Source organism: Lacerta agilis, chromosome 2 (genome assembly GCF_009819535.1).
Source record: "Lacerta agilis isolate rLacAgi1 chromosome 2, rLacAgi1.pri, whole genome shotgun sequence".
NCBI classification, from domain to species: Eukaryota; Metazoa; Chordata; class Lepidosauria; order Squamata; family Lacertidae; genus Lacerta; species Lacerta agilis.
Genome location: NC_046313.1, coordinates 54,889,788 through 54,915,997, shown reverse-complemented (window position 1 = coordinate 54,915,997; position 26,210 = coordinate 54,889,788). Strand labels below are relative to the sequence as shown.

Below are 26,210 nucleotides of genomic sequence, written 5' to 3'. Positions count from 1 at the left end.
CTTTCCGAACAGACCCCTTGATAGCAGCTTGATAGGGCGATAGTGGCGGTAGTTTTCTGAATGAGAAGCGTCTGGAACAGGAGCAGCCTTCGTTGGGGGGGCGGGATGCTCGAGGGGGACCCAACCAGAGGCAAAACGCCCCATCAGCCGACCCCGACCATCCACAGCAGAGAGAGAGAGAGAGAGAGAGAGAGGAGGCGGCTCAGCGACCGGCGGCGGCTGCCGTAATCCGGCGGCACCCGGAAGGAAGGAGCCGGCGAGGGGCGGAGCGGAGGAGAGGAGAAGAGCCGAGCGGAGCGGCCTCGGGCTCCTGTGTTGGTGCCGGGCGGAGCTGAAGACGGACTGGCCCGGATCCCAGGCTCTCGGTAGCGGGTGAGTGGCGCTTGGCGGTGGAGCTGCCGGCCCGAAGGGAAGGTGGTTGGCCAGGGACTGGCACCCCTTTCTCTCGCCGCCTCTGGCCTGTCCTCCCCACAGAGCCCCCCGACGAATCTCCGGCCCCATAGCCCCTCTCTGCCCGGTCTGTCCTGCTAGCCATATGCTCCCACCTTACCTATGCTGCCCCCCACCCCGTGCCCAGTCCTCTCTTGCCCGACCCCTTGGCTCTGCTTGTGCCCTTAGTGCTGTCTCTAGCATTTGTTTGCCCCTTCCCGCAAAAGATCCACTGATCCTTTCCCCTTCCCACTAAAATAATAATAATAATAATAATAATAATAATAATAATAATAATAATGTGCTGTTTCTTCCCCTCTCCTTTTGTCACTTGCCCCCAATACCCCCGCACCCTCCCTGTCTCTCGATTGCCTGCCCCCCTCTTTATTTCTTTATATTCTTTCCTGTTTTGTTTATGATGGTGGTTTTTATTTATTTATTTATTTTAAAATAGATGTTGGTGGCTCTGTAGTTCATCAGTGCTGTCATGCATTTCGCCTAAGTAAATGACACTCGCAATTTAGGAAGGAAACCAAGTATTATTAGGTGCCTTGCCCAGTTGGCACATGATGAGTCAGTGCAGGGAGCACGAAGGGTGAAACTGGGTTGGTGATTTGACTAGTAGTAACCTTTGTTGCTGTCACATATCAAGCTGCCACTAATGAATAATTGCTATAAGCACACATAACGAGCTAAAAAATGTGTGGCCGTTTCTGTTTCTTTCACCCTTGACAACAGTTCTGTGAGGTAGGCCCTTGTCATTTCCATATAGGGATGCGGAACTCATAGTGATTTGCTCAGGTAACCTCCCACATAAACATAAGTTGGGTCAAGCCAAGTGCACTACCTCTGGACCAAGCTGGCAAGCTGTGCCCATGGCCACACACATTCTCACTGAGGACATGATGTTCTCAGATAAGATGTCAGTTGGTGAATTCTTCGAATTGATAATTATGAAATAAAAGGCTTAATACTGATACATTCTCAGTGGTGGGAAGCTTGGAAGACACACCACTGGCTGTATGGGAAGAACTTGGCTTAATTGAAAATTAGAAACTGCTGCCTTGGTGCTGGTGGGCTATTATAGTGTAGTATATATAGCAGGTTGGGAGAAGGAGAAAGCACACGCCACAATTTTTATAACCTTTTTTGTCCCATCAGCTATTTTGTACACTACAAATGCATACATGAAATAATAAATAGCCCATAAACCTATAGTTTGTTTAATATTTTATCTGCTCTTCACTGCTGTTTCTGGGGGCATCTGAAGTCACTTAGAGTAGGGGCAATGAACCTTTGGCTTTCCAGATATACTGTATTAGACTCCAGCTCTATCCGCCCCAGCCAGTATGCTCAATGGTCAGAAATGATGGGCATAGCTGTCAACTTTTCCCTTTTCTTGCGAGGAATCCTATTCGGAATAAGGGAATTTCCCTTTTAAAAGGGGAAAAGTTGACAGCTATGGATGGAAGCAGTAATCCAGTACCATCTGGAGTATCACCGGTTCCTGCAGCTCTACCCTAGAAGCAAATCAAAAGTATTGTTGGATAGCAATCCTAACCCTTCTTGCACCAGGAAGGAAATCCCATTGAACTTTGTTTGCTCCTAGCAAATACAATTACTGTATAATTTAGCTATTAAGAAGTGCTTCCGTTTGCTTGTTTTCCTACAACTGGTATTAAAACATATTTCATTACTCAACCATATCATTAAAATGTTTTCATGCTTCTTATGTGGAAGGCAGGCTAGGAGGCTTTTCCTAGGGACTACTGTATGTTCCTTTGTTAAAAATAATAGGTATGGATATTAAGGTTGTTTAATACAAATTAGTTCCTCCTGAACATGCTTTAGTGTTTGTAATCAGGATTTACTAGACTTCTACTTTTAAATTTGTTTATCAATGATGTCGTAATGCAGATATCACATTAGTGGACCTGATGTTTGGTGGTAGGAATTTTAGGTGAATTAATTTAGAACAAGTGAGTGAAAATTTATGCATGTGTCAGAAGTTCAAAAAATGAATTGTACCAAAAGGCAGACTGAAAAATATTATTTACTGATATAAAGCTTCATATATTTCTAATATTTAATGTGGAAAAGAAGGCAGGCATTGTGTTACATTGGTAGAAAGTTACGAAGTCTTCAAAGATTAACAACAACAAAATAGTATACAAGAAAGAGGTCTGTACTTAAAGAAAACATCAATTACTTGTAGAATGTAATGCATACCAAATCAATATGCTAGTATTTAAATGGACTCTGGAGTGCACTAAACATTAACCATGTGTCTATTTAAACTTGTAAGTTCTGTTGTGGGAATCTTTAAGAAGTTGTTTGTTACTAAGAAGTAATTTTGCAATCTTAGTCCTATGTAGGTCACTGTAGGTCAGGCATGGAAGTTTAACTTTGATTTCCTAATATTTAAGAAACTGATGATGTATGTCAGTGTATATTATTTTGCATTACTAACTCTACCTTTTTTGGGTGGGGGGAGCGTTAGGTGAAATGGAATGAATCAATAAAAAATGAAATTCATTCAAGGTAAATTGAAGCAGCATTAAATTACTTTTAGTTGATCACCGTTACCACCTCATTATATAATGAATACAGAAGTGCCACCATCTCTCTGATAGTGAATCTAATTGGCATTAAAATCATTGTATTTAATCTGTTATACATATATACCACTACAAAGTGCTATGAAGCAGACTAGCTTTTTAAAAATGTGTAAAAAATGTGCATTGCTTTAGCATTGCAGTAGTGCAACTTCATTAAAGGTTGCTGCTTACATGTTGAAAGGTAGGAATGCAGTTGTGTTAAAAGGTTGAGGCAGAGATGATGGGAACTCAAGGCAGCCAAACAGTTGCAACACCACTCCCATATACTTCTGATTGCTCAAAACTAATCAGTGAATGGCAGGGGTTGGATTACTAAATAATTGCCTTGAGCCTTCTGGTATGTTTCTTCCAGATCATCCAGCACTGGCCATGGTGTGAAAGTGACATAAACACATTGAGTGCCATACATAGAAAACTCACACACCCACACCCACACCCCTCTCTACTAGCCCAGCCATACGTTCTTACAATAAAATAAAATAAAATATTCCTTCCAGTAGCACCTTAGAGACCAACTAAGTTTGTTCTTGGTATGAGCTTTCGTGTGCATGCACACTTCTTCAGATACACTGAAACGGAAGTCATATACAGTACATAATAAAATAAAGCAAGCAGATAATTAGTTATAAAATGTTACTTGAAATGTGTATTATATGCAACAGTTATTGTGACTCACATTACACCACAATGTGCAACTTACATACCATAAATATGTTGTCATATTTGTCATTTAAATCCCTTCTTAGGACTGTCACAATTCCTTCCCTGCGAATTTAATACGGTAATTATTGGGCCTATAATTTTTATCGTGTAGGGCATCTTGTGGAGGTTTTGTAAGAAACTTACAATATGAAAGACAAATCGGACGAGGAGTGGATATATGTTACTGCTTTTAAGAGAGAGACAATATATTTAATAGTTGGATAACCTTTTAGGTTACCGTATTTTTTGCTCCATAAGACGCACTTTTTTCCTCCTAAAAAGTAAGGGGAAATACCTGTGCGTCTTATGGAGCGAATGGTGGTCCCTGGAGCTGAATTGCCCAGGGGCCAAAAGCAAATTGTGCTTTTTATTTTACAAAGAGAAAAGGGAGTGTTGAAAGGACCCGCTCAGCAGCTGATCAGCAAGAGATCGGGAGAGAGATAAGAGTCCCGGCTCCCTTTCAGCCCCGCCCTCCTTTGTTGAATGTGCTGCAGAGGGAGGTTGTTTGTTTCCCCAGGACATGTGACTGGCTGATTAGATTATCTGTCTGAAAACAGTAGAAATGGCTCCCTTTCCTTAGGATTTTTCAGAAATGTGAGTTAAACCCCATAAAAATGGGGCTTTTCCTTTTTGCTTTTCCCCCTTTGCAAAAGGAGCTTTGCTTTTCCTCCTTTGCAAAAAAAAGCTGCAAAACCTTTAGCTGATCCTAAAAAAAAAAACAAAAAAAAACAACCCTAGGGCTTTTCCCTTTGCAAAAAAAGCTGCAAAACTTTTAGCTGATCCTCAAAAACAAAACAAAACAGGGCTTTTAGAGGAGGGAAACCAGAAAAATGTTTTTTTTTCTTGTTTCCTCCTCTAAAAATGAGGTGCGCCCTATGGTCCGGAGCGTCCTATGGAGCGAAAAATACGGTAATTATTAGTAAGTTCAAGCTAGGTGTGGTTTGGAAAAGTGTAGAATTGATGTTGATACTAGAATCCCACCCCATTTCTTGAAGCATATAGGGGCTGCTACTATCTTCTCCTGAGATACATCCCCCTCACAAAAAATACCTCAGGAACTAAGGATATCTTGCCTTGCCTTAAGGAGCCATACAACCCTGTAAAAGTTGAAAACAGGCTTGAACACAAAGTGTATATGAAGTCAGGTAATTTAAAATAAGCCATAAGCACAGGAAATCCTTCCCCTGTGGAAAAGGTGGTTATCCTGAAAGAAAGTGCAGAAGCAGAAATAGCCACTGAAGTATTGGTGTCAGCTGCCAGCTTTGTTGTTAAGTTTGAGACAGGGAAATTGAAATGAAAATTTGTTAGCCAAATGATGCCAGATTATATTCATCAATATGAAATCATCATTTTAAAAAGGGGATTTCTGTGACCTTTGTCTTCCCTGCAAATGATGATAAATGTTGGGTTGAAAAGAAATAAATAATGACATTACAATTTCCCACATGGACTTGATGCTGTTAAATGTCATATACATAGGCTCTTGCTTTGGAGACATTTATTTGTGTCTGTCATTGAATTGTAGCATGTTATAGCGGTCACAGATCATTTGACAGAAAACCATTTTTCCACAGTTCGCAAGAAACATCAGCATATGTTTGACTCTTGTGCATGAAACATTAGCTTTTTACATATATTGCTGCAGATGGGTTTCTCTTTTTTGATTGGTGGTTTTTTTTTTTAAAGACAATAACATTATTAAAGTTACAGGTAAATTCTTAAGGTTGCAAGATTGTCATGTTGGTCACATCGTTTTTAAAAAAAACAACAAGAAAAAAGGAAGTATTTAAATTACTTGTGGCATACTTCTTGATTTTGTTTTGGAGGGAAGATTAATAAAGTTACTACACAAATAGTTTAATGTTAATTGGAGTTGAAATAATAGTGGCTAAAACACAAATGTTATGTACATAAGCTTCCAGATGTTATATTGGTCACTATGGAATTACCCTTCAGTAGAGTGGCAGTTTTCAAACTGTGTTCACAAAACTTTGGAATTCCATAAAAGCTGGGTAGCTCCACAATGATAGGATTATTAGTGGTGGGTGAGCTGCCTGATAGACAGTTGGTATGTCATCATTAGTATCGCCTTGCAATGTGCAGCTGTGAATGGGTTGGGGTGTGTGTTCTAGGAAGGCCTGTCAGCACATATGGGGCAATGACTAGGTTGAAACAGTAACACAAGGATCCAATGGAAGATAAGCAGAGATTCTGTGAACAGCAATATGAAATGGGATCACTGAAGGTCTGAGAAATTTGAACCTCATTGGTATAGAGCACTATGACTGTGTTCATTCATAGGGCACACACACACAAATGGTGCAGATGGAATAGTTAGATCTCACTGTTTGTTTATAGCTCCATCAATGCACAAAAGTAATTTGCAAGATATGAGCAGCATGGGTCCTGTCCCATGGAGCTTACAGTCTACTGTAAAAGTTGATACAGAGGACAGGGAGGGAAACAGAAGTGGTGTAAATGAGATTTACATGATATAATTTCATTACTTTGGCATAGTCAATTTCTTAACTATAGTTAAGAGACTGGGTGTGAGCCATTGCAGGCTGGGTGACATATACCTGCCCCCCCCTTCTTCTGTTCTGGTGCATGAATTGTCACTGCTCATACCCTGTCAGCCTGAAGCCTACCCAAAATCTCCATTAGCACTAATTGCAGTTAATGTTTACCAGGATTCCATGTTACTTGGGATTTGAAACTTAACTGGTTATTGAGACATCAAAGATTGGTAAGCAGTACTGTATTCAGTTACAGAAGTCACATAAAGATGCTTGGCATAGCTTGTTGAATTAGAAGCCTGCAGGTTCAGGTCAGCTTCTGTTTTTCAAATAAAAGGTGCTACCTCACCCTTTGGTAGCTCTCAAATAATGCGTGTCTATCTAATAGTGTTTCACTACATAGTACTGTAACCAGATAGCCATAGAAAAAAAGCTCACATAAATCACAGTTTTGATTTATATGGAAATATTTCATCTGGAAACTTGCTTATTCTCCAAGGCAATTGGATACTACTTAGCTTCCAGAGACCATAATATATTTCTGCTTTACTTATGAATGGAGTTTACAATGGAATAGAACTCAATCATGAGTAGAAAATTAGTTGAAAATACAGGCAGTTCTTACAATGCAAAGTTCAATAAAACTCCTGTGACTCTTGCAGAGTCACAGTGTAGACTTTAAACTTTCATTTGCCAAGCTGTTTCTAGAAGATTGAATTTCTACAATTCTAGGTGCACAAAGTACAATGGCTAAAGTGCAATCAGATTGTGTGTTAACTCTTTCCGTAATTTTTCTTAGAGGAGTTTTTACTTGATATTTCGAAACAAAGCTGTTGCTGTTATCTAGTGAATTCTCTTCTAATTATTTATCATAATTTTGAGGGGGGAAATTCCAAAATAGTAAGTTATCATTTACTACATTTATAAAATAATTACCTTAGAATTGTCATCCTGTATGCTGGCTAGGGGGAAGCTATGATGTTTAGCCTTGGAGAAAGCCACTGTTTCAAATATCCCTTTATTCTAGAATGGGAAAGGGGGAATCTGCTGCCCTCCAGATGTTTCTTGCATTGTCCTTGACCATTTGCTGTGGGGACTGGGGCTGCCTGAATCTGTGTGCCCTCTCCTCAAGGACTAATATAAAGGCATTTAGAATGCATTTTAAAATGTATGCAATATCCTGTAGGGTTAAAGCTGTTTAGATCTAAAAAATGACTCTGCATTCTGAATGCGGTAGCTAGGGAGCGAGGCATATATGGTAGAGTGGAAGGAAAGTGTGCGCACGTTTCCATGTGCTTATGCAGACAGTGTAGAGCAACTGTGAACTTCTAGGACTGCAGTGTAAGAAGAAGGCATTGGATAGAGTTATGTGGGCTATGCTTATGCAATATTACTTTCTTGCACCTGCCCTCTCCCTGCTCCCCCCCCCATGCTGAGTGTGGGCAGCAGCAACAACAAACGTTATACTCTTTGTGAAAGGACACCTATTCCTAGATCATTTCCTATAACATTTCCTTGCCTCTTGCTGTGTTCTTAGTAGTCATCCAACAGTATTCGTAGCCATAGGTATTCAGGCAGGAGGGTGTAAATCACATCAGTATCCTTGGCCTGCAGTGAGAGGTTTGAAATCAACCTTTCAAAAAAGCACTGCTGTATCTTGATTTATATCTGACAAAGCCATAGGATTCTGAAATAAAGAACACCAGCTGTGTTTTGTGGGGTTTTGATACTTGATCTGACCTGTGCAAGCTTCATTGAAAAGAAGAGTTTTAACCACAAGAACCTGGGTCAGGCTGATCCATTTCTTTGGATATCTCAAACATCACAGTGGAGGCCACATTGCACCAAACACGTAGTAATAGACATTAGAATAGGACATTAGCAAATACATTATTTAGTAGTGAAATGTGCAATGGGTAATCATCAGCAAAATGGGGGAAGGAATGATGCCCTCCCTTACCAACTTCATTTACTTCATGTGATGAGGTGTGGAAGATTCCTGACCCATTCCACAACTTGTGATAGAGGCCAGTGTTACAGTGCATGGAAGATCCAGGGTGGGCCCAGTATCCAGACCTAGTTCGAATTCTTGCTTAACCTAGAGTGACTTGGATGAACAAATGGTAAAGCTGTGGTGGGACTTCCCTTCTGTGCCACAATCTCTGTCACTCCTCATGTAGGAGATGCTACATGGGAAGTTAGCGTTTCTCCTCAAACAACTGCATATGTCTTTTATTTTGGTTAGGCTTGAATATGTCTCAGCATGAAAGACCCAAACAGGATTTTTATATACCGGTGAAGATAGCTGGTGACAAAATCCTTAATCGTGCATGCCAATAGTACTGCACTATTGCACTTTTATGGTTCTTTCTCCTCCTCTTTCCCATGGTAGATATATTCAATTTCACTCTTGTAGATTGTTGTTGTTGTTGTTACTGCATCATTTCTATCCTGTCTGTCCTTCTGCAAGGAGCATAGGGCAGCAATTATAAAAGAACAAACTACCTTTAAGTATCAAGCTTCTCAGTAAAATATGTAATTTCCCATTTAGCAATAGAAATGTCAACTTTGGATGCTGGGTATCTTCTCTACTGTGCTCCCCCTCCATAGTTTGTTTCAATCCAATATATTAATTTCCTCTCTTATGTAGTGTGTTGCATTTAAGCGTAACTTTAAATAAAATCTCCAGAGGCCTCTGTTTTGGTTTACAAGATTGCTTAACCCAAAAGGATCCTTCCAGCTCAACTTCCTAAAGCCTAGTCATGTTATTTTCACCTCTGAAATATGAGCAGTTATTTTGCATCACACCCTGTGGACTGATTTGTATGTTACTTGAGTAGATAGCTTTTCTAAACCTCTTGGAAGCTTTTCCTGTTCGGTATTTTGTTCAAGCAATAAATAAATCAGATGACGTGTATGTACTGCTGTGTTTGCTTGTTCTTGACCTTTTCAGTCATGTAAGTGTCAGTTTTAGACGTGCCGTTGTGTAATCTGGAGTTCATGTGATGAGCATGTTCTGTCCTTAATGTTTTCTTTGTAATGTATCTTGTATCTAATCAGTTGTTGTATAGTTTAGCCTAGCCTTTTACAGCACAATCCCATGCAGTCTTACTTGGAAGTAAATCATATCAAAGTCAATGGTACTTAGTTCTGAGTAAACATAGGATCAGGTTGTCAGTTTTTTCTAATAAGGGGAAGCACAGCATAGGTCCTAATATTTGTTTTTTTCTTGTTACACTTCATGTGATAGATCTTTGCTTTTTATGTTAACAACAGAAGGTTCTGGTTTTTTTTTTTTTTGATAATTAATAATAGTCTTCAGGAATCTAGGAAAAACATAACTCCTCACTCCTAATAACAGTGGCTATAGAGCTGTTTTAGGTCTTGATCCACTGTTGAATTGTGCCCTGGCTACTTTGTATCATAATTGGTAAGATGCTATCCCAGACTTGTAAAGAGGTAAGAAACTACCAGATCACCTATGGTGATCATTATTTTATTCCTGGTGAGCAGGGAGAGGAAGTGTTGTAAAACAGACTTTTTTTCTTATTCAGCCTTTCTATGTTTCCAGATAGCTAATATTAATGAGGTAGGTGGGATAATAATAAATTCGTGGCAAATGGCTATTGTGGATGTATTGCAAATATGTGAGTGTATATATTTGCATGGGAGAGGACAATATATAGGCATTGCTGGGAGTGAAAGAGCGTGATTGCCACCTTTGCAGTTCGTTTGTGGTGATTTAAAGCATTTCAGAAGTTCAGAGTGTATTTGAGAGACGTAATGAGTTCTAGGGACTTCAATAAAATAAAGCAGCAAGTTGGAAGCAGTTGTTTTTTCTCCTCTTTCAAATGTTTTCCATGCACAATACTGAGCACTGCAGTTCTCAAAAGAGAAAATAAGGATCTAGTTCTTTTGATCTGAATATAGTTTCTGACTGCTTCCGAAAAACTATTGACTATCTATCTCCATGTTGCAACACCATCTAGGTAACAGGTAATAGAAAGGTTTTAAGTTTCTCTTATGTGGCTTTCTAGCAGTTTCTATTGTCTTGTCACAAAAATGGACATTGGAGCCTTCTCTGAATCACTGAAGTTTTGATTACACTTGACAACAGCCAAGGGACTCTGAACTCTTATCACCTGACCCAATCCACACAGATGTTAGGGGTGAACATTTATAAAGTTGTAACCACAGATTCCTGTGCCATCAGGGAAACTGAACCCGATCAGTAATTATCCTGGTGGTGTTGCAATCTGTTTCTGAGCAGGATATAAATGCAAATGAAACACTCAAGGAGCTGAAGACATGTTTAATTTGGATTGGAAGTAGTGATAAGTGCAGTGATAAAGAAATAAGAGTGCCAGGGTCACTTGGATCCATGTGTTTCCTTAGACACGGCAGTGGTGATAGTGAACTGCTCCTCCAGCAGCTGTTATAATTGTGGTGCTTCTATTTTTTTTTAAATTAAAATTAATCTTTATTTGCTTTCAGTAAAATACAAAGACACATACCCACACATAATCAAACAATAAAAACAATGAGATTATTGAATCCCCATATCCCACCCCCTTCACTACATCCTATATCCTTTTATCCTTATTCTATATTTTCCCAAATCTCTCATTTCCCCTGTACGTTTTACTCCAAATTGTACAGAATATCAATTCCAGAATAAGATATGGTCATGTATTCTTTAACCCTTTCCCATTCCTTTGTTAATTCTTGATTAGAGCGACCTCTAATATTTGCTGTTATCTTTGCCATCTCTACCATCTCACACATTTTAATTCTCCATTCAGAAATTGTCGGCATTTTATCCCCTTTCCAATTCTTTGCTAGTAACAATCTTGCCGCTGCTGTGGCATAAAAAAAGACATTAATATTATTTTTGGGTATATCATTTGATATTAAACCCAGTAGATATCCCTCTGGTTTCTTTGAGAATGTGGTTTGAAACAATTTTTTTAACTCTTCATGTATTTCACCCCAGAATTTTTTAACTACTCTACATCCCCACCATGCATGATAAAATGTGCCCACCTCTTTTTTACACTTCCAACACATCTTAGACTGATTCTTATACATTTTGGATAACCTTTCTGGGGTGATGTACCATCGGTTGCTTCTAGTCGGTGCTTCTAGTCTGCATTCAGGGTGAAAGGATCTTTCAGGCCTGGCTGCATTCATACCAATTCATCTCTTAGTGGCTGATGCAAATGCTTTGTGCAGTGTGTCTGGACCACAGTTTGCTGTTGGTGCTGGAGTTCCAGAAAGAAAGGGACACTTGCTGTACTTTTGCATTTCCTCCCAGTTTTACATTGAAACCCTATAGATATAAGCCCAGCCCGGTACTCTCCAGATGTGTTGGACAGCTATTCCCAGAATGGCCAGTGGTCTGGCATGATGGGAGTAGTAGCCCAAAACATGGATGGCAGCAGGGAAGGGATGGGTGGTATAAGTACATCAATCTCATGCAATCTAAACAATTAAGAGTTAAGACTGGAGGGAAGTGTTCACTGGCCAGTAGACAAGAATCTTTAAGTCCTGTAGGCTTCCTGGCTTGTAACTAATAAAACCGGCTCCTCCAAATGAGAGATACTATCTTGGTTTGCTCGAAGGCTGTGCCCTTTGCTGAAGGCTGTTTAAGACTTGATTCCATACCATGATATGCTCAGAATGTTGATTAGTTACTGTAACACGCTTTTTGGGTGAATATTTTTGGCATGGAAAATGGGCTTTCAGGGGTCTGTTAGGTCTGGAATGGAGAGGAAGAAGGAATTAACCTTCCTGTGAATACTTTTGTGTCCTTTGGAGCCTCAGCAAAAAATGGTCAAAAAGAGTGCTCTTTTTCAGAGTGTGTGAAAATCTTAATGATTTCCGCAATGCCCCGCACTTATACTCAGCACTATTGGTTACTTTTCTGAGAACTTTCAGACAACACATCAAGCTGCAATAGTAGAGTTTAATTTGAATAATATTGTGATGTCTTCGCTTGTGTTACCTGTCTGGCTGGAGAAGATCACATTGCTTGTATTTTGAAATGGAGATGTCCCACCCAAAATTATATGAAATTGATTATGCTTTGCTGGGAGAACTACTTACCGGTAATTGTTTTTGCTAGCATTGCCAATTCCTCTAAACAAATGACCTGATTTTCCTCTGAGTCTTTTACCTAGTTAAATAAACATGAATGGCCATGAATTTAAATTATGATTCACAAAAGTACTGGTACAGTCCTTCCAATTTTTCATATGGAAGGGAGGAGTATTAACCTCTAAGGCATTGTATTTCACCACTTTTATCAAAGTAAATTCTTATTTCGTAAAACATCAAAGAAGAGGTCAACAATCCCTTGGCAGAGATGATACCTCTTTATCTCATCTGAATGTGATATTCCTTACCATTCATTGAAGTCTGGAACCAAACTAGATTTATGTTGTGCCACAATAACATTTTGGAGTGTGGAACCAATGCTAGTCTTAGAGTGAGATTAAAAAGTGTAATTGGTTGTGTACCTTTTAAGCAATGTTACCAACTGTGTAAGACGATACATGCTTTTATTTGGAAAAAGATTAAACTGGCATTTCTGAGCTTTGGGGTCTACTCAATTCTCTGTTTGTACCTTCTGGATCCTGTGATTTCTGAATCCAATCCTGTTCTCTCTCCATTGTTAATAATACAAGGGGGAAAGTGACTTTTGTGCATTAATGGAGTGCTTCCATATTAGCAGACATTAGGAACCCCACTAAATATGTGTGTCTTTGGACTGTAGCCACACAGTTACTTCACTTTTATTTTTACATGATCCCGTTATATCACAATAGCTGCTGTAGACTTGGATCCAAGTTCAGATGAAGTCAAGGGGTTTCCACATACCCATTGAGTCTTTTGTGTAGCACAGATGCTTGGCATACCACAAAACCCACTTCAAAATGCCTTTTGGAGATATCTTTTGATGATGTGTTGAACAGATTTATGCTAGAAGAACTGTTCCCACAAGCAGTCCAAGTTACATTAGTCACAGAAAGTCACACAAGATTGCAGCTTTTCTTTCCACATTGTGCTGTTCCTGCAGAGAAAGGCTGTGGGTGAGCAGATTGTATGGGTCTCACATTCATGCATGTGCGCACCTACTCTGAGTGCAAGGGATGGAGGACCTGAAAAATGACACTTCAAATCCTGTTGGACATGAAGAACTAGTTGTGCATTTCAGTGGAATGTGGCCTTAATCTATCTTTCTTTCTTTCTTTCTTTCTTTCTTTCTTTCTTTCTTTCTTTCTTTTTTAAAGCATCAAAACAGAAAGTTTGCCTCTCCAGAATAGTTTTAAAGATTCCAATCCATCAGTATTGGTGGTTTCACAACTGAATAATAAAAGTGATTTATCTCTGGATATGTTATTTCTGTCAAGTACTCCACATTTCTCTCTTCATTTTCAACGTCATTTCAGTAGAGTGTTAATGCCATTTGATGTATGGGGCTTCTCTTTTTATTTCTTTCAGAACCTGCAAGATTTGGACATGTCCTTTATATTTGACTGGATTTACAGTGGTTTCAGTAGTGTACTACAGTTTTTAGGTAAGACATATGGAATGGACACTTCTGATTACTTCCATTTCCTTCACACTGATTATATCCGACTATTCATGGATGATCCAGCAAAGGCTTTCATGAATGGAAGCAGTAGAGGCATTGGGGGGGGGGGTAGATTCTCCCTTTCTATTCAGATTACCCATCTGTTTCAGAGACTTGTGGGACCCTCCAGTTTGGGGAGCAGAGAGAACTATGGAGGGAAGGGAAACCAGCAAAAAATACCTCCCTCCATCTTGCATTCAAAGAAACCCCTGCTGATCAGAGAGCTGCCTGTGGATGGAAGGACGGCCTTGGATACAATCAACTGTCCTGATACATATCTGCCAGCAGTCCACCTCACTAATGTTCCATTTCTGGTTTAATTTTTCTTTAGCCTATGCTGTACCGTGCAACCTATTTTTACTAATGCTCTTCTTTTTCACTCTGTAGAATTCTACCTGTTGCATTTTAAGCAGACAAATAAATAAACCTGCTCCCAGCAGTTGCAGTGGAAGGGGAGCCACAGAAATACACAGCATTGTTATGACTCCATGTGCCATGTTCTTCTCCCTTACTCTGCAAAACATGGGAAGCTGGAGTGGAAAGCAAAGTACTTTCAGTTGGCAGTGTGAGAAAGGAAGCTGCTTGACAGCTGCCAAATTGGGCAGCATCCTTCTGAGAGCTGATTTTCTTTTCTGAAAGATGCCAACTATAAAGCATGTTGTGCTATTAATAGAAACATAAGAACCTGTTTTATACATAGTCAGACCATTGGAACATGCAGTACAATTAAGTGACTAAGTACTATCATAGAATTGTAGAGTTGGAAGGGACCCCAACAGTCATCTTGTCCAATCCTCTACAATGCACTAGTTCAGGCTCTCAACCTCGGCCCTCCAGATGTTTTTGGCCTACAACTCCCATGATCCCTAGCTAGTAGGACCAGTGGTCAGGGATGATGGGAATTGTAGTCTCAAAACATCTGGAGGGCCAAGGTTGAGGAAGCCTGCACTAGTTAATAATCACTATGGTCTACTCATTACAGACTGACTGCTGCCTCTATAAATTAGCTTCTGTACCGCAGATATATACATTGAATTGGGGATAGTAATAAAGCCTCAATTAAAAACTAAAATGTAGCATTTTCAATTTGGTCTATAAAATGTTAAAGCAGCCTGTTGAAGCCTTAACAATGTACTTGTTCGCAAGTCTCCCTGAAGAGAGAACACACCTTTTCTAATTGATTGAAACTGCCACTGGTTTTGTAAAATGCTCTTATCCCCGCTGAATTGCCTGCACCCCTGATAGGCCTTCTGACTTTGTCCAGTTTGGAAGCAATAAAGGCACCTTTGTATCATAGTACGATTAGCGGCAGCGAACTTTGTCCTTCAAATCATTATGAGCAGCAGTTTTGCTTGGGGCAGATCTTTTGTAATAGATGAACTCATTAAGACTGCCTCTTAAAACTATCTAGGTTACTCACTAGCATGACAAACATAATAAATTGTACAAACCAGCACTGAACTGCAGATTACACATGTTTACTCAGAAGTAAATTTAAACTATGTAATGGGGCTTGCCTTGCTCAGAAATAAAGATGCATGAGATTGCAGCTCTGGTCATTGAAATGGTTTAAGATGGTGCATTTGTAAAGAAGGAAAATACCGGTACATCTTATTGAGAAGAATAAACCACTTTAACATCATATATATATATATCTGCAAACCCAGCACAACCCCACTGTTTGCATTACTGTAGTGCATTGTATTTGGGGTTGCCTTTGAAGACTGTTTAGAAACAGCAGTTGGTTCAAAATACAGTAGTTACATTACTGCCTGGAGCAGAATGAATTATAATCCAGTTATTTTAAAAAAAAATACCCCAGTGTATTTTCAAATACAGTTTAAGGGAGGGGTAGAGAACCTGTTGCCTTCCAGTTGGTTTTACACACCCCAAATCCCCATCAATCTCGACTAGCATGGCCAACCGTTAGGGATTCCCCAGAGCACCCCTGACATAGTGTTGGTCCAAGGAATTGTGGGAAACTAAAATGGCAGCTTTCATTGGGAAACAGAAATGGTGGTGTTTGTATGCACACTGGAGGGCACTATGCTAAGGACCTTCTCAAATCTGGTGCAGGCCCTGGATAGGTCTTTTCTGAGGTAGCATCCTCACTTTTAAATTATTTCCCTGGTTGCAAGTCTGGGGAGGAAAGGAAAGATAAAAAAAGATTTTTATCCCCCCCCCTCCAGCTTTTTAAAGCTATTAGGTCTTTTTAAAAGCTCTGCTTTTGGCGGTTGCTGTCTTTTTTTTTTTTTAAGTGGTGTTTTCCTGATTTTCATTATGGATTTTAAATTCCATCATAAGCCGATTTGAGAATCTGTTGAACTGAAGAACAGGGCAGCAAAAGCTAAAAAAATAGATTGTATAAACCATTTAGGACCAGCAGTGTGAAGAGCTTCACTGAAATTTTGAAGCAAATGTGTCACATCATTATGTTTATGACACACAGGAATTCATCTTCATCTAAAGGTCTGCTGGTGCTTTTCATCACATCCTGAATATGTCTAAAATAGTATTGTGTTCATAATTCTTACACGGAGATAGTCTATATATGAGAAGCATCATTTGTGAAGTTAACTAGACTTTCAGAGCTGAGGCCCCAGCATCCTGGGAAGTCCCACCACATTGCTCTCCTGGTGCTCAGGAGGAGCATTAGTGGCTGTCACCGCCTGCCGCCTTTTACATGCTTCTGAGGATTGGGTTCCTCTGGTAGGATCCCCCCTGCTCCTCAGCGGCAGCAGTAACCACGAGAAGAGCTGTGGCTCATTGGTTCGAGCACATGTTTTGCATGCAAAATTTCAAAATGCAATCCTTCGCATCTTCAGGTACAGTTGGCAAAGACCACTAAAACCCTGGAAAGCTGCTGCCAATTGGTGTAGACAGCACTGGCTATAGATGGACCAATGGTCTGATACAGTATAAGGTAGCTTCTTTTATTCCTAGACTGGATGTTCAGAAATTTTGCCAGGTAAGCAGAAATCCCCTGCAGCTGCTCAGAGAGAACATAGGAAGCTGCCGTATACCATTCATCTAGTTCAGGATTGTCTGTGCTGACTGGCAATGGCCCTCAAGGGTTTCAGGTACGGGTCTCTCCCAGCCCTAGGTGGAGACACCTGGGATTTATCACCCTTCCCAGTCAAGTATCAAAATTCACCATTTATGGGTAAGTTGTTAAAAGTGAATAACCCGTGTTAGCTCATTCGGTGGAGAATGAGACTCCTAATCTCAGGGTTGTGGGCTTGAGCCCCACATTGGGCAAAAGATTCCTGCATTGCAGGGGGTTGGACTAGATGACCCTCATGGTCCCTTCCAACTCTATAATTCTGTGATTCACCTTAAAAAATCAGTACATGGATAAAGCATGAATTTTAAGCTAGGATGTGTTATTTTAAGCTCTGAAATGCATTCATTTTCCATTCCTTTTGTGATGATGCATGCTAATGGAAGGTTGTTTTTAAGCCTTTCAGACTACATTTTGTTATGATTGACTCTGTTCTGCAGGCCTTCAGAGCAATACATGATTAGTAATTTTAAATGTTTCTGAAAAGGAGATAGGCACTGTGGGGAGAGGGTAATTGACTGAGAACACACTGAGAAAGGAATAACTTTTAGAACTCAACATATGTTTTATCAGTTTTCATCTTTGCAATTTGTGCTTGAAGATTTGTGTGCATCTCTGAAGCTTTCCCTTTCTCATTTCTTTTTTCATGGTCAACCTAGTTGGCTCAGTAAAATTCGGTTCAGTTGACTCCTATTTTCTACTACTGTATTCATTATTCAAACAGGCTTAAATTAAAAATGGCATTTTAGAAACATAACTATAATTGCATTTACAGGTGGGTAGCCGTGTTGGTCTGCCATAGTTGAAACAAAATAGAAAATTCTTTCCAGTAGCACCTTAGAGACCAACTGAGTTTGTTCTTGGTATGATCTTTCGTGTGCATGCACACGAAAGCTCATACCAAGAACAAACTCAGTTGGTCTCTAAGGTGCTACTGGAAAGAATTTTCTATTTTATAATTGCATTATAATCATAATAATGTGTTAAGAAACATCTGAGGGCTGACTTTTTGTTCAGCTAAGGAGAATGTCTGCCTGGATCAAAACACAAACATTCATAACGTAGATATACATACCCAAGTGACTTCAACTCCCATTATTCCTGACCATTGGCCATGCTGAATTGGAATTGATGGGAACGGAAGTCAAGCAACATCTAGAAAGCTGTAGGTTCGCTATTCCTGAACTAGTTCAATAGTCTACTCTGGCAGTGGCTCTCCAAGATATCAAACAGAAGTTTTCCACATCTCTTGCTACTGGATGCTTTTATCTGGAATTGTCAGGGAATAATCCTAGAAGCATGCCAAGCATGTGCTGTGTCACTGACCTACGATCCGTCCCCAAATGTTGTGGAGATCTTAGATGGAGCCTCCTACTCTTGTTGTACTGCATGCTTCTCTTAGTTTTAGCAGATAAACTTGAGCTAGAATGATATCCTGTCTTAAAGGTGTCATCCTCTTTCCATCTTTTCTAGAGTAACCTAATCCTGAATACTTGCATGGCTGTATGTACATAAGTAGAATGTTTTGAGATTATGTGATGATAGGGAAATTGTTGTGTTCCATCCTAAATAAGCATTTAGCAAAACTTAATCATCAGACATTCTATTATGATGAGACACTTGTGGAAATTAGTACTTACTCATCAAATACTTTTTTATGATTTCCAGGACTGTACAAAAAAACTGGTAAACTAGTATTCCTTGGTTTGGATAATGCTGGGAAAACGACTCTCCTGCATATGCTTAAAGATGGCAGACTGGGTCAACATGTCCCCACACTACATGCAAGTAAGTCAATATGTCCTTTTTCTCATACAGTGGTACCTCTGGTTACGAACTTAATTCGTTCCGGAGATCTGTTCTTAACCTGAGTTACCATTTTAGCTAATGGGGCCTCCCGCTGCCGCCATACCACCGGCGTGCAATTTCTGTTCTCATCCTGAGGTAAAGTTCTTAACCCGAGGTAGTACTTCCAGGTTAGTGGAGTTTGTAACCCAAAATGTTTGTAACCTGAGGTGTTTGTAAACCGAGGTACCACTGTAATACGCCCAGTGCTGCTTCAAATCTCAAGACTTTAGTAGACTATTGAACTAGATCAGGAACGGGGAACCAGAATAATCTAATTTTAAACTATTCAGTTCAGTGTGAGTTAGACTGCAACCTTATACATGCTTGCAGGTGATCAGTAGCATTTACTTCCGAGGAAGCATGCATAGGGTGAGTTTCATCACCTTGTTCTATACAGTGGTACCTCTAGTTATGAACTTAATTCATTCCGGAGGTCCGTTCCGGAAGTCCGCTGGCACACGATTTCCGTTCTCATCCTGGGGCAAAGTTCTCAACTCGAGGTAACTCTTCCAGGTTAGTGGAGTTTGTAACCTGAAGTGTTTGTAACCTGAGGTGTTTGTAACTCGAGGTACCACTGTAATGCAATATGGTTTATCAGTATGATTATTACCTTTACTAGGGGATAGTTTGCTGTAAGATAGGTAGGGTTTTGAAAAATAGTATTTTCTGTTTCCGCAGCTGCAGAAGAGCTGACAATTGCTGGTATGACTTTCACTACTTTTGATCTAGGCGGACATACCCAAGGTAAGCGATGCCAACATGCAGAAGGCTTCTTTTAACATGTTAAGCTTCCTTGGTTGCACAACAAAAGTTATTGTATTGCAAGAGTGTTGTGTATTTTCAATTCGGAAAACATTCCTGGTTTTATTAAATTTTTACTGTAGTCCACTTGTTCTGTTATATGCATGTGTAAGGTGTGTGGGATGTTGGACTTTTCCACCAACACATAGTGTGCACAGCAACAGGAGCGTAGAAATAAAAGGCTGTCCACAATATCTTTGCTTACTTTTAATTTTGAAAACGTAACAGCCAAACACTGCAAGCCCATCACCACTCCTCACCAGCAGCATACAAAACATTTGATCAACTTAAATACAATTTTCAAATAATCAGTTATCCTATCACATCCCTTCCTGCATTTGGTGCAGAAAGTAACTCCCCTTCTAATTAGGCAAAAAGTCAAGAGACCACAGGTGTGCAGCTAAGTAGGTCAAACTGCAAACATACACCTGTGAGCTTCAATTAACCAACCGCGTTCATTGACCAACATGGGACACACACTGACTTGAGTGTGAGCTCAATATTTGTACTTAATAGAATGGAAGAAGTGCATTACACTTACGGTCCAGGATTATTGCAGCATTTAATTTTCAATGCAAGACTAAAATAAAAGTCAACGTGTGCCTTTAATTAGTCTCTGATTCTTTGGAGAGCTTAAAGTTGTGAAACACCTCTGTTTTCATTATACACAATAAAAATAGGTCAAGGCAGCAATTTGATCAAGTGGATTTAAGTTAATAGTTGTATCCAATGCAGTTCATTGAGTTCCTGGAACAACTTCAGTTCATGCAATGGAATTCTCCCTTCCTCTCCTACCCCTGTGACCCCAAAATCTGTTCCAGTGGGATTGGGGAACCCCCAGAGCAGATTTGGAAGGCTCTTAAGATTTGGAAGAAAGGAAAGAAAGAGGAAGTTCCACAATAACAATGACTACATTGGATACATACACACACCCCTTGTAGTGAACGGATCCTCAAATATTACTTGGTTTTGTGTTTAAATACTTCAGCATGGATACTGGGTATCCGGTTGATCAAAGAGGGCATTTTCTAGAATTTATTAGAGGCTGAAACAGAAAATATGTTATTGTCTTGGGGGTGGTTTAATTTTTTAGGAGATATATATTTCTAATGCTGATACTGCCATTTTGTTGTGTTTTTTAAGTTCCACCACTAAGTTTAGCATTCTTTTTTAAAACCTGCAAGCCATGTACTGTAGCAGACGTTTAGAAGTAGATTTATGGCTATTGAGACTGTTTCTTGCAGTAAAACTAATATGGTTTTTCAGTTTTAAACCCAGTACTTCACACTGTAGAACAAAAGAGAGTGGGCTTTTAAAAAGCTTTTTAAATATATCTCCTAATGCCCTTTTTAAATTTTCTGCTCCTTAATGAGGTGTTACTATAAATAGAGTTATAAGAATAACAGATAATTTCCTCTTGCAGCTCCTTTATAACTCTCTTTTGTTAGCTCGCAGAGTGTGGAAAAACTATCTGCCTGCCATCAATGGGATTGTCTTTCTGGTGGATTGTGCAGATCGTGACAGACTGGCTGAATCAAAGCAAGAAATTGATGTGAGTTAGTAATGTACTTGGTATTTGTAAAATACTAGTGAAGTGTGTGACATTTCGATGGATGTGGAAAAGAGGGAGAGTCTGTGTTTTGCAGGGACGGGGGGCATTGCATCTGTATGGCTACAGCATCATATATGAGCCTACAACTCAATAAAATAAAAATAGAGAACTTTTTGGGAAAAGATTATCTTGCTGGAGACTGGTGCATAAGAGCTAACAGGACATTGCCCCACTAGTGTTGGTCTTCCTATTTGAAACCACCCCAGGGGTGGTACTACCTAGAATCATAGAGTTGGAAGAGACCACAAGGGCCATCCAGTCCAACCCCCTGCCAAGCAGGAAACACCATCAAAGCATTCCTGACAGATGTCTGTCAAGCCTCCGCTTAAAGACCCCCAAAGAAGGAGACTCCACCACACTCCTTGGCAGCAAATTCCACTGTCAAACAGCTCTTACTATCAGGAAGTTCTTCCTAATGTTTAGGTGGAATCTTCTTTCTTGTAGTTTGAATCCATTGCCCCGTGTCCGCTTCTCTGGAGCAGCACAAAACAACCTTTCTCCCTCCTCTATATGACACCCTTTGATATATTTGAACATGGCTATCATATCACCCCTTAACCTTCTCTTCTCCAGGCTAAACATACCCAGCTCCCTAAGCCGTTCCTCATAAGGCATCATTTCCAGGCCTTTGACCATTTTGGTTGCCCTCCTCTGGACACGTTCCAACTTGTCAGTATCCTTCTTGAACTTCATTCTCCTTAGCCTATAGGTTCTCCTTGTAGAACTCTGAAAATAGGATGAAGGGAACAAAACTAAAATTAGTTGGCTCTGGCTCCACCTACTGTTAGTCTCCCTGCCTTCTGCCCCACCAGTCTCATTAGTCACAAGCCGTCACTGGATTATCTGATTGCATTTGATTTTCACAGCTATCTTATTTGGCATTTCTACTGGTTTTATACATTTGTTAAATATGCAGTTCTGTAAAACTTTTCCTTCCCCGGTTAATTAATGAATCTTTGTTTAGTTTAATGGAGGAAAGCCAGTATCTGAAGAAGTGTGCATGCACACGAAAGCTCATACCAAGAACAAACTTAGTTGGTCTCTAAGGTGCTACTGGAAGGATTTTTTTAATTTTTTATTTTGTTTTGACTATGGCAGACCAACACGGCTACCTACCTGTAACTGGAGGAAAGCCATGTTATGGTTGATTAATATGTGGCCATTCTCTCTATTTTTGAATATATTTTGGCCTTGATGTAAGAGTGAGAGAGATCCTTCAATGAATTATTTTTAAAGGTGTCAAAATTTTCTCCATCTTTTCTCCATTGACTCTCTGAAGCTTCACTTCATGTATGTTGTATGTGAATGTATAAAACCTAACACATGTGTCTTTCCTCTCTACATAGGCACTTATGACAGATGAAACTATTGCTAACGTGCCTATCCTAATTCTTGGTAACAAGATTGACAGACCAGAAGCCATCAGTGAAGAAGGGCTACGAGAGATGTTCGGGTTGTATGGTCAGACAACAGGAAAGGTATTAATTGTCTTGTTCCCATTGCTTCAAAATACGCAATTTCAATGTGCCTATCATTTTCTCCCCCCCCCCCCAGTGTTTCTGTGGTCTGCTTTACTGAAAGCTTGCGTATACTGTATTTTTCTGCGTATAAAAGTCGCCCCCTATTTTCAGGGACTCAGATTTAAGAAATTGGGGGGAGATGGTCCAGAGTATAAAACACCCCCTAATTTTTGACATTATTTTCTAGGGAAAAAACTTGGTCTTATACACGGAAAAATACGGTAATTCTTTATCAGTTCCATATTGTTCTCAATATGCATTTTTTAAAGGATGCTTACAGGACTTCATAGATTCCTTTTAAAAATAAGTCACTAACAAGTAAGCCTTTACAGATTACTTGTTCACCATAAAGCCAAGCTGGCTTTGTTAAATTGTACTTTCAATATAATACAGAATTTTTAGAGCTAATTGTCTAATGGAAATCTGAATTGTTGCCTTGTGAAATGTTCTTGCTAATGCCTCTAGCAATAAACCGAAGGGTTCCAATTTTAAACAAAGTTTATTTTAAATATTTCAATTAAATATAATTGTAAACCGGGTTATGTCATTTACAATAGGCAACTTTTATGTTTGAATACAGATTTCTCTATTATTTCTTGTGCTTCTGAAAATGTTACCACCCACTCATCTGAAACCTACTTTTCTATGCTCAGGAAATAAGCCATCCCTGAAGATGAATGACAATGGAGAGAAAGACACTTGCCTTCTAGCACTAGGAGAACCTATTCCCTCAGGGGTTGTGTCTTTATGGAATCATAGAATTGTAAAGTTGGAAGGGGTCCTGTTGGTCATCTAGTTCAACCCCCTGCACTTTATTCTGCTAGAGGCGAGAAATCCTGTTAGTATAGTGGAGAGGCCCCAAAACTAGCACAGAACCAAAACATGCAGCAGTACTGCATAGGTAGCAGATCACCCTTGTAAGGTACTTGCAGGGTGGGTGCAACAGAAATGAAACCCGAGTTTTCCCAGAAAATGAGTTTTTATCGAGAAAGGCAGTTTGTGTGTTAACTACAACTCCCATGATCCCTAGCTAGCAGGACCAGTGGTCAGGGATGCTGGGAATTGTAGTCTCAAAACATCTGGAGGGCCAAGGTTGAGGAAGCCTGGTGTTAACTGTTGAAGACAGTCCCAAAGAAGAGAGGGGTAGAGGTGAAAAGAACTATAAGGCTGAATTGTTTTCAATTATAGCTCCCCTACCCAACTTCTAGGTTGGATTACTGTAGTGATCTTTAACAGGGCTTGGAGAACTGGCCAGAAGAGGGTTGCTGTCACCATATTGGTCTCAGCTGCTATGAAGTCATTCAGTTTGGCTACTTGAGGCTCAAAAGGTACAGATAAATGGGAAATATTGAGTTTCAAATTATTGACCCACCTTCTTATTTTTATGTCATTTTCAGGGGAATGTTTCAGTGAAAGAATTGAACACCCGGCCCTTAGAAGTCTTCATGTGCAGTGTGTTAAAGAGGCAAGGCTATGGTGAAGGATTTCGTTGGATGGCACAATACATTGATTAATGCCAAAATCACATTAGTACATACTATCCCAAGCCTGTTCATTATTTGATCTCTCAGTGTACATAACTTGAACTCAATAGACTTTGGTTACAATAGTGTATTTTTTTTATTATTGTATCAATTGTGTTAAATTTTAAGTGTAAAGACTGAAAACAGATTTTAAGCAAGTTTGTCAATTTGGATCTTGTAACATTAGTCTCTAGTCCTATAAAACCACTTTCTTTTGGGATTCATAGCTTGTCTCTTGTCTGCAGTCCTTTTTTGTGTGACAGTGACTTTCTAGCTCAGTATGTGTTTTTTTGAATGCACTTTTTAACAGCTCAACTCTGCAGACTTGTTGGCCATATATAATGCTCATCATGTTAAATTTTTATGTACTTTTTTCAAAACTGGTTTTATAAATTTAGAGTGTATAACCACCTCTCAAAGAATAGTAATGAATCAGCTTACGGATAATTGCATGATGCCTTACAGTTTTCAATAATATACTTTCTTATGCAACGTCATGCAATAAAACTAAATCCCGTTTCTTGACATCTTTAATGGGAAATACTTCATTTTAATGTGTCTTAACCTAGTAAGGATGTCTCAAAATGTGAATATGTGGGGTAGCTTTTTGAAATGCAGTAGAATTTCAGTGCACTGTATATTTTTTAAATTTATTTATCTGATTACTTTTTTGCTGGGAATTAATCCAATTAATTTTAACCATGTTTTCTGAATATCAACATTCATTCACAGTTCTCCACGTTGTACAGCAAGAGGTACCATGATCTCACTGTATCTTAGTACTAGTGAATGCCTGGATTTCATACAGGAATTTAAAGAAACACAGGAAGAATGAAAGGCTTTGTACCCTGCTGCACCCATAGGTTAAACAGTGTTTTGCAAAAGCTTCTGGGATGTGGCAATGGTGGATAATTTAGGATGGTATTCTATTGACCTAAGGAATAGGGCAGTGTACTCAGCACTTAAGATCTACAAGTTTTTCTAGATTTTGTTCACTAGGTTGAGGCCTCTGAGTGTAGCTGTTATACCCCCTACCTTGAGCAGTTTTCATTCCTCTTGGAAGTGTTCGTGCATTCTGTTAGTTGCTATGCAGTGTTTGTTATCTCTTATCAGCCAGTACTCCCTAGGAAGGAGATCCTTGTTGCCCATTTTGGCTATGATACAATGCTTTCTTTAATGAACTGTTCATGGGTTGATGAAATTGATAGCCGTCGTGCAGAGAAGAAGCTTTGCAGTTACCTCATTCATGAGTAGGTACTACATTGTGATTTTTTGTAATATTTTAGCAAATGGAATAGTTTAAGATTCTTGGCAGAGGTGATTGATCTGGGTACTACCTACAAAAGTAACCTGGCAGAGTAAACATCTCCTTAATGTGAGAGTCACGTGAGGAGCAGGGACTTGGCTCCTTCCTGTCACAATAAACAGTTATTGTGGCACCCGAACGTAACCTATGTCATGTAATACATTGAACACTTATTTTTGAAGTATGGTCAGAGATTGTTATAATGTTGAGACTTCGAGGATAGCTTTTCTATGTATCTATATCCAAGTATGGCTGCTGCTAGTTGGTACCTGATTTTAACTCTGCTTACCACTGTACTATGCAAGTAAAACAATTTTAAACTGGTTTAACTGTGTGGCATCCCCTAGAGAAAACTATGGACTGTCATTTTGAGAGGCTGCTAAGAATTTTAAGATTTCTACAACTTCAGTACAAGGTTACAGTTTCTACAATCCATCGGAAGGGAGGCACTGACAGTTTGGTTATATTTCCCATATCGCTCATTCTGCATATTTCTTCTGTAGCCTTGTTCAGTGTGAGTGCTCCATTTTTTCCATGGAAAGAAGAGTCTTTGTCTTTTTAGAAGGCTTTCAGATATTGAAGACATCTTTTCAATAAGTACAAAAAATTCTATCACTAAAATCAAGTGAGGGCAGATG

General features: G+C 39.5%; 1 protein-coding gene across 1 annotated transcript; it reads left to right on the top strand.

Annotated features, from left to right (window-relative positions):
* The first annotated feature begins 220 nt into the window (after nucleotides 1-220).
* SAR1B (secretion associated Ras related GTPase 1B) lies at nucleotides 221-26,210 on the top strand. Its single transcript, XM_033140111.1, has 7 exons — nucleotides 221-372; nucleotides 13,769-13,844; nucleotides 18,631-18,750; nucleotides 19,489-19,554; nucleotides 21,060-21,163; nucleotides 22,570-22,701; nucleotides 24,141-26,210. The coding sequence occupies exons 2-7, from the start codon at nucleotides 13,787-13,789 to the stop codon at nucleotides 24,255-24,257; spliced, it is 597 nt and encodes a 198-aa protein (XP_032996002.1). The 5' UTR covers nucleotides 221-372; nucleotides 13,769-13,786; the 3' UTR covers nucleotides 24,258-26,210.

Excerpts from the sequence above, each read along its gene's own strand:
- SAR1B (XM_033140111.1), top strand. The coding sequence starts at position 13,787 with ATGTCCTTTATATTTGACTGGATTTACAGTGGTTTCAGTAGTGTACTA. Across the intron at positions 21,164-22,569 it reads AATCAAAGCAAGAAATTGAT|GCACTTATGACAGATGAAAC; the intron begins GTGAGTTAGTAA and ends CTCTCTACATAG. Across the intron at positions 22,702-24,140 it reads ATGGTCAGACAACAGGAAAG|GGGAATGTTTCAGTGAAAGA; the intron begins GTATTAATTGTC and ends TGTCATTTTCAG.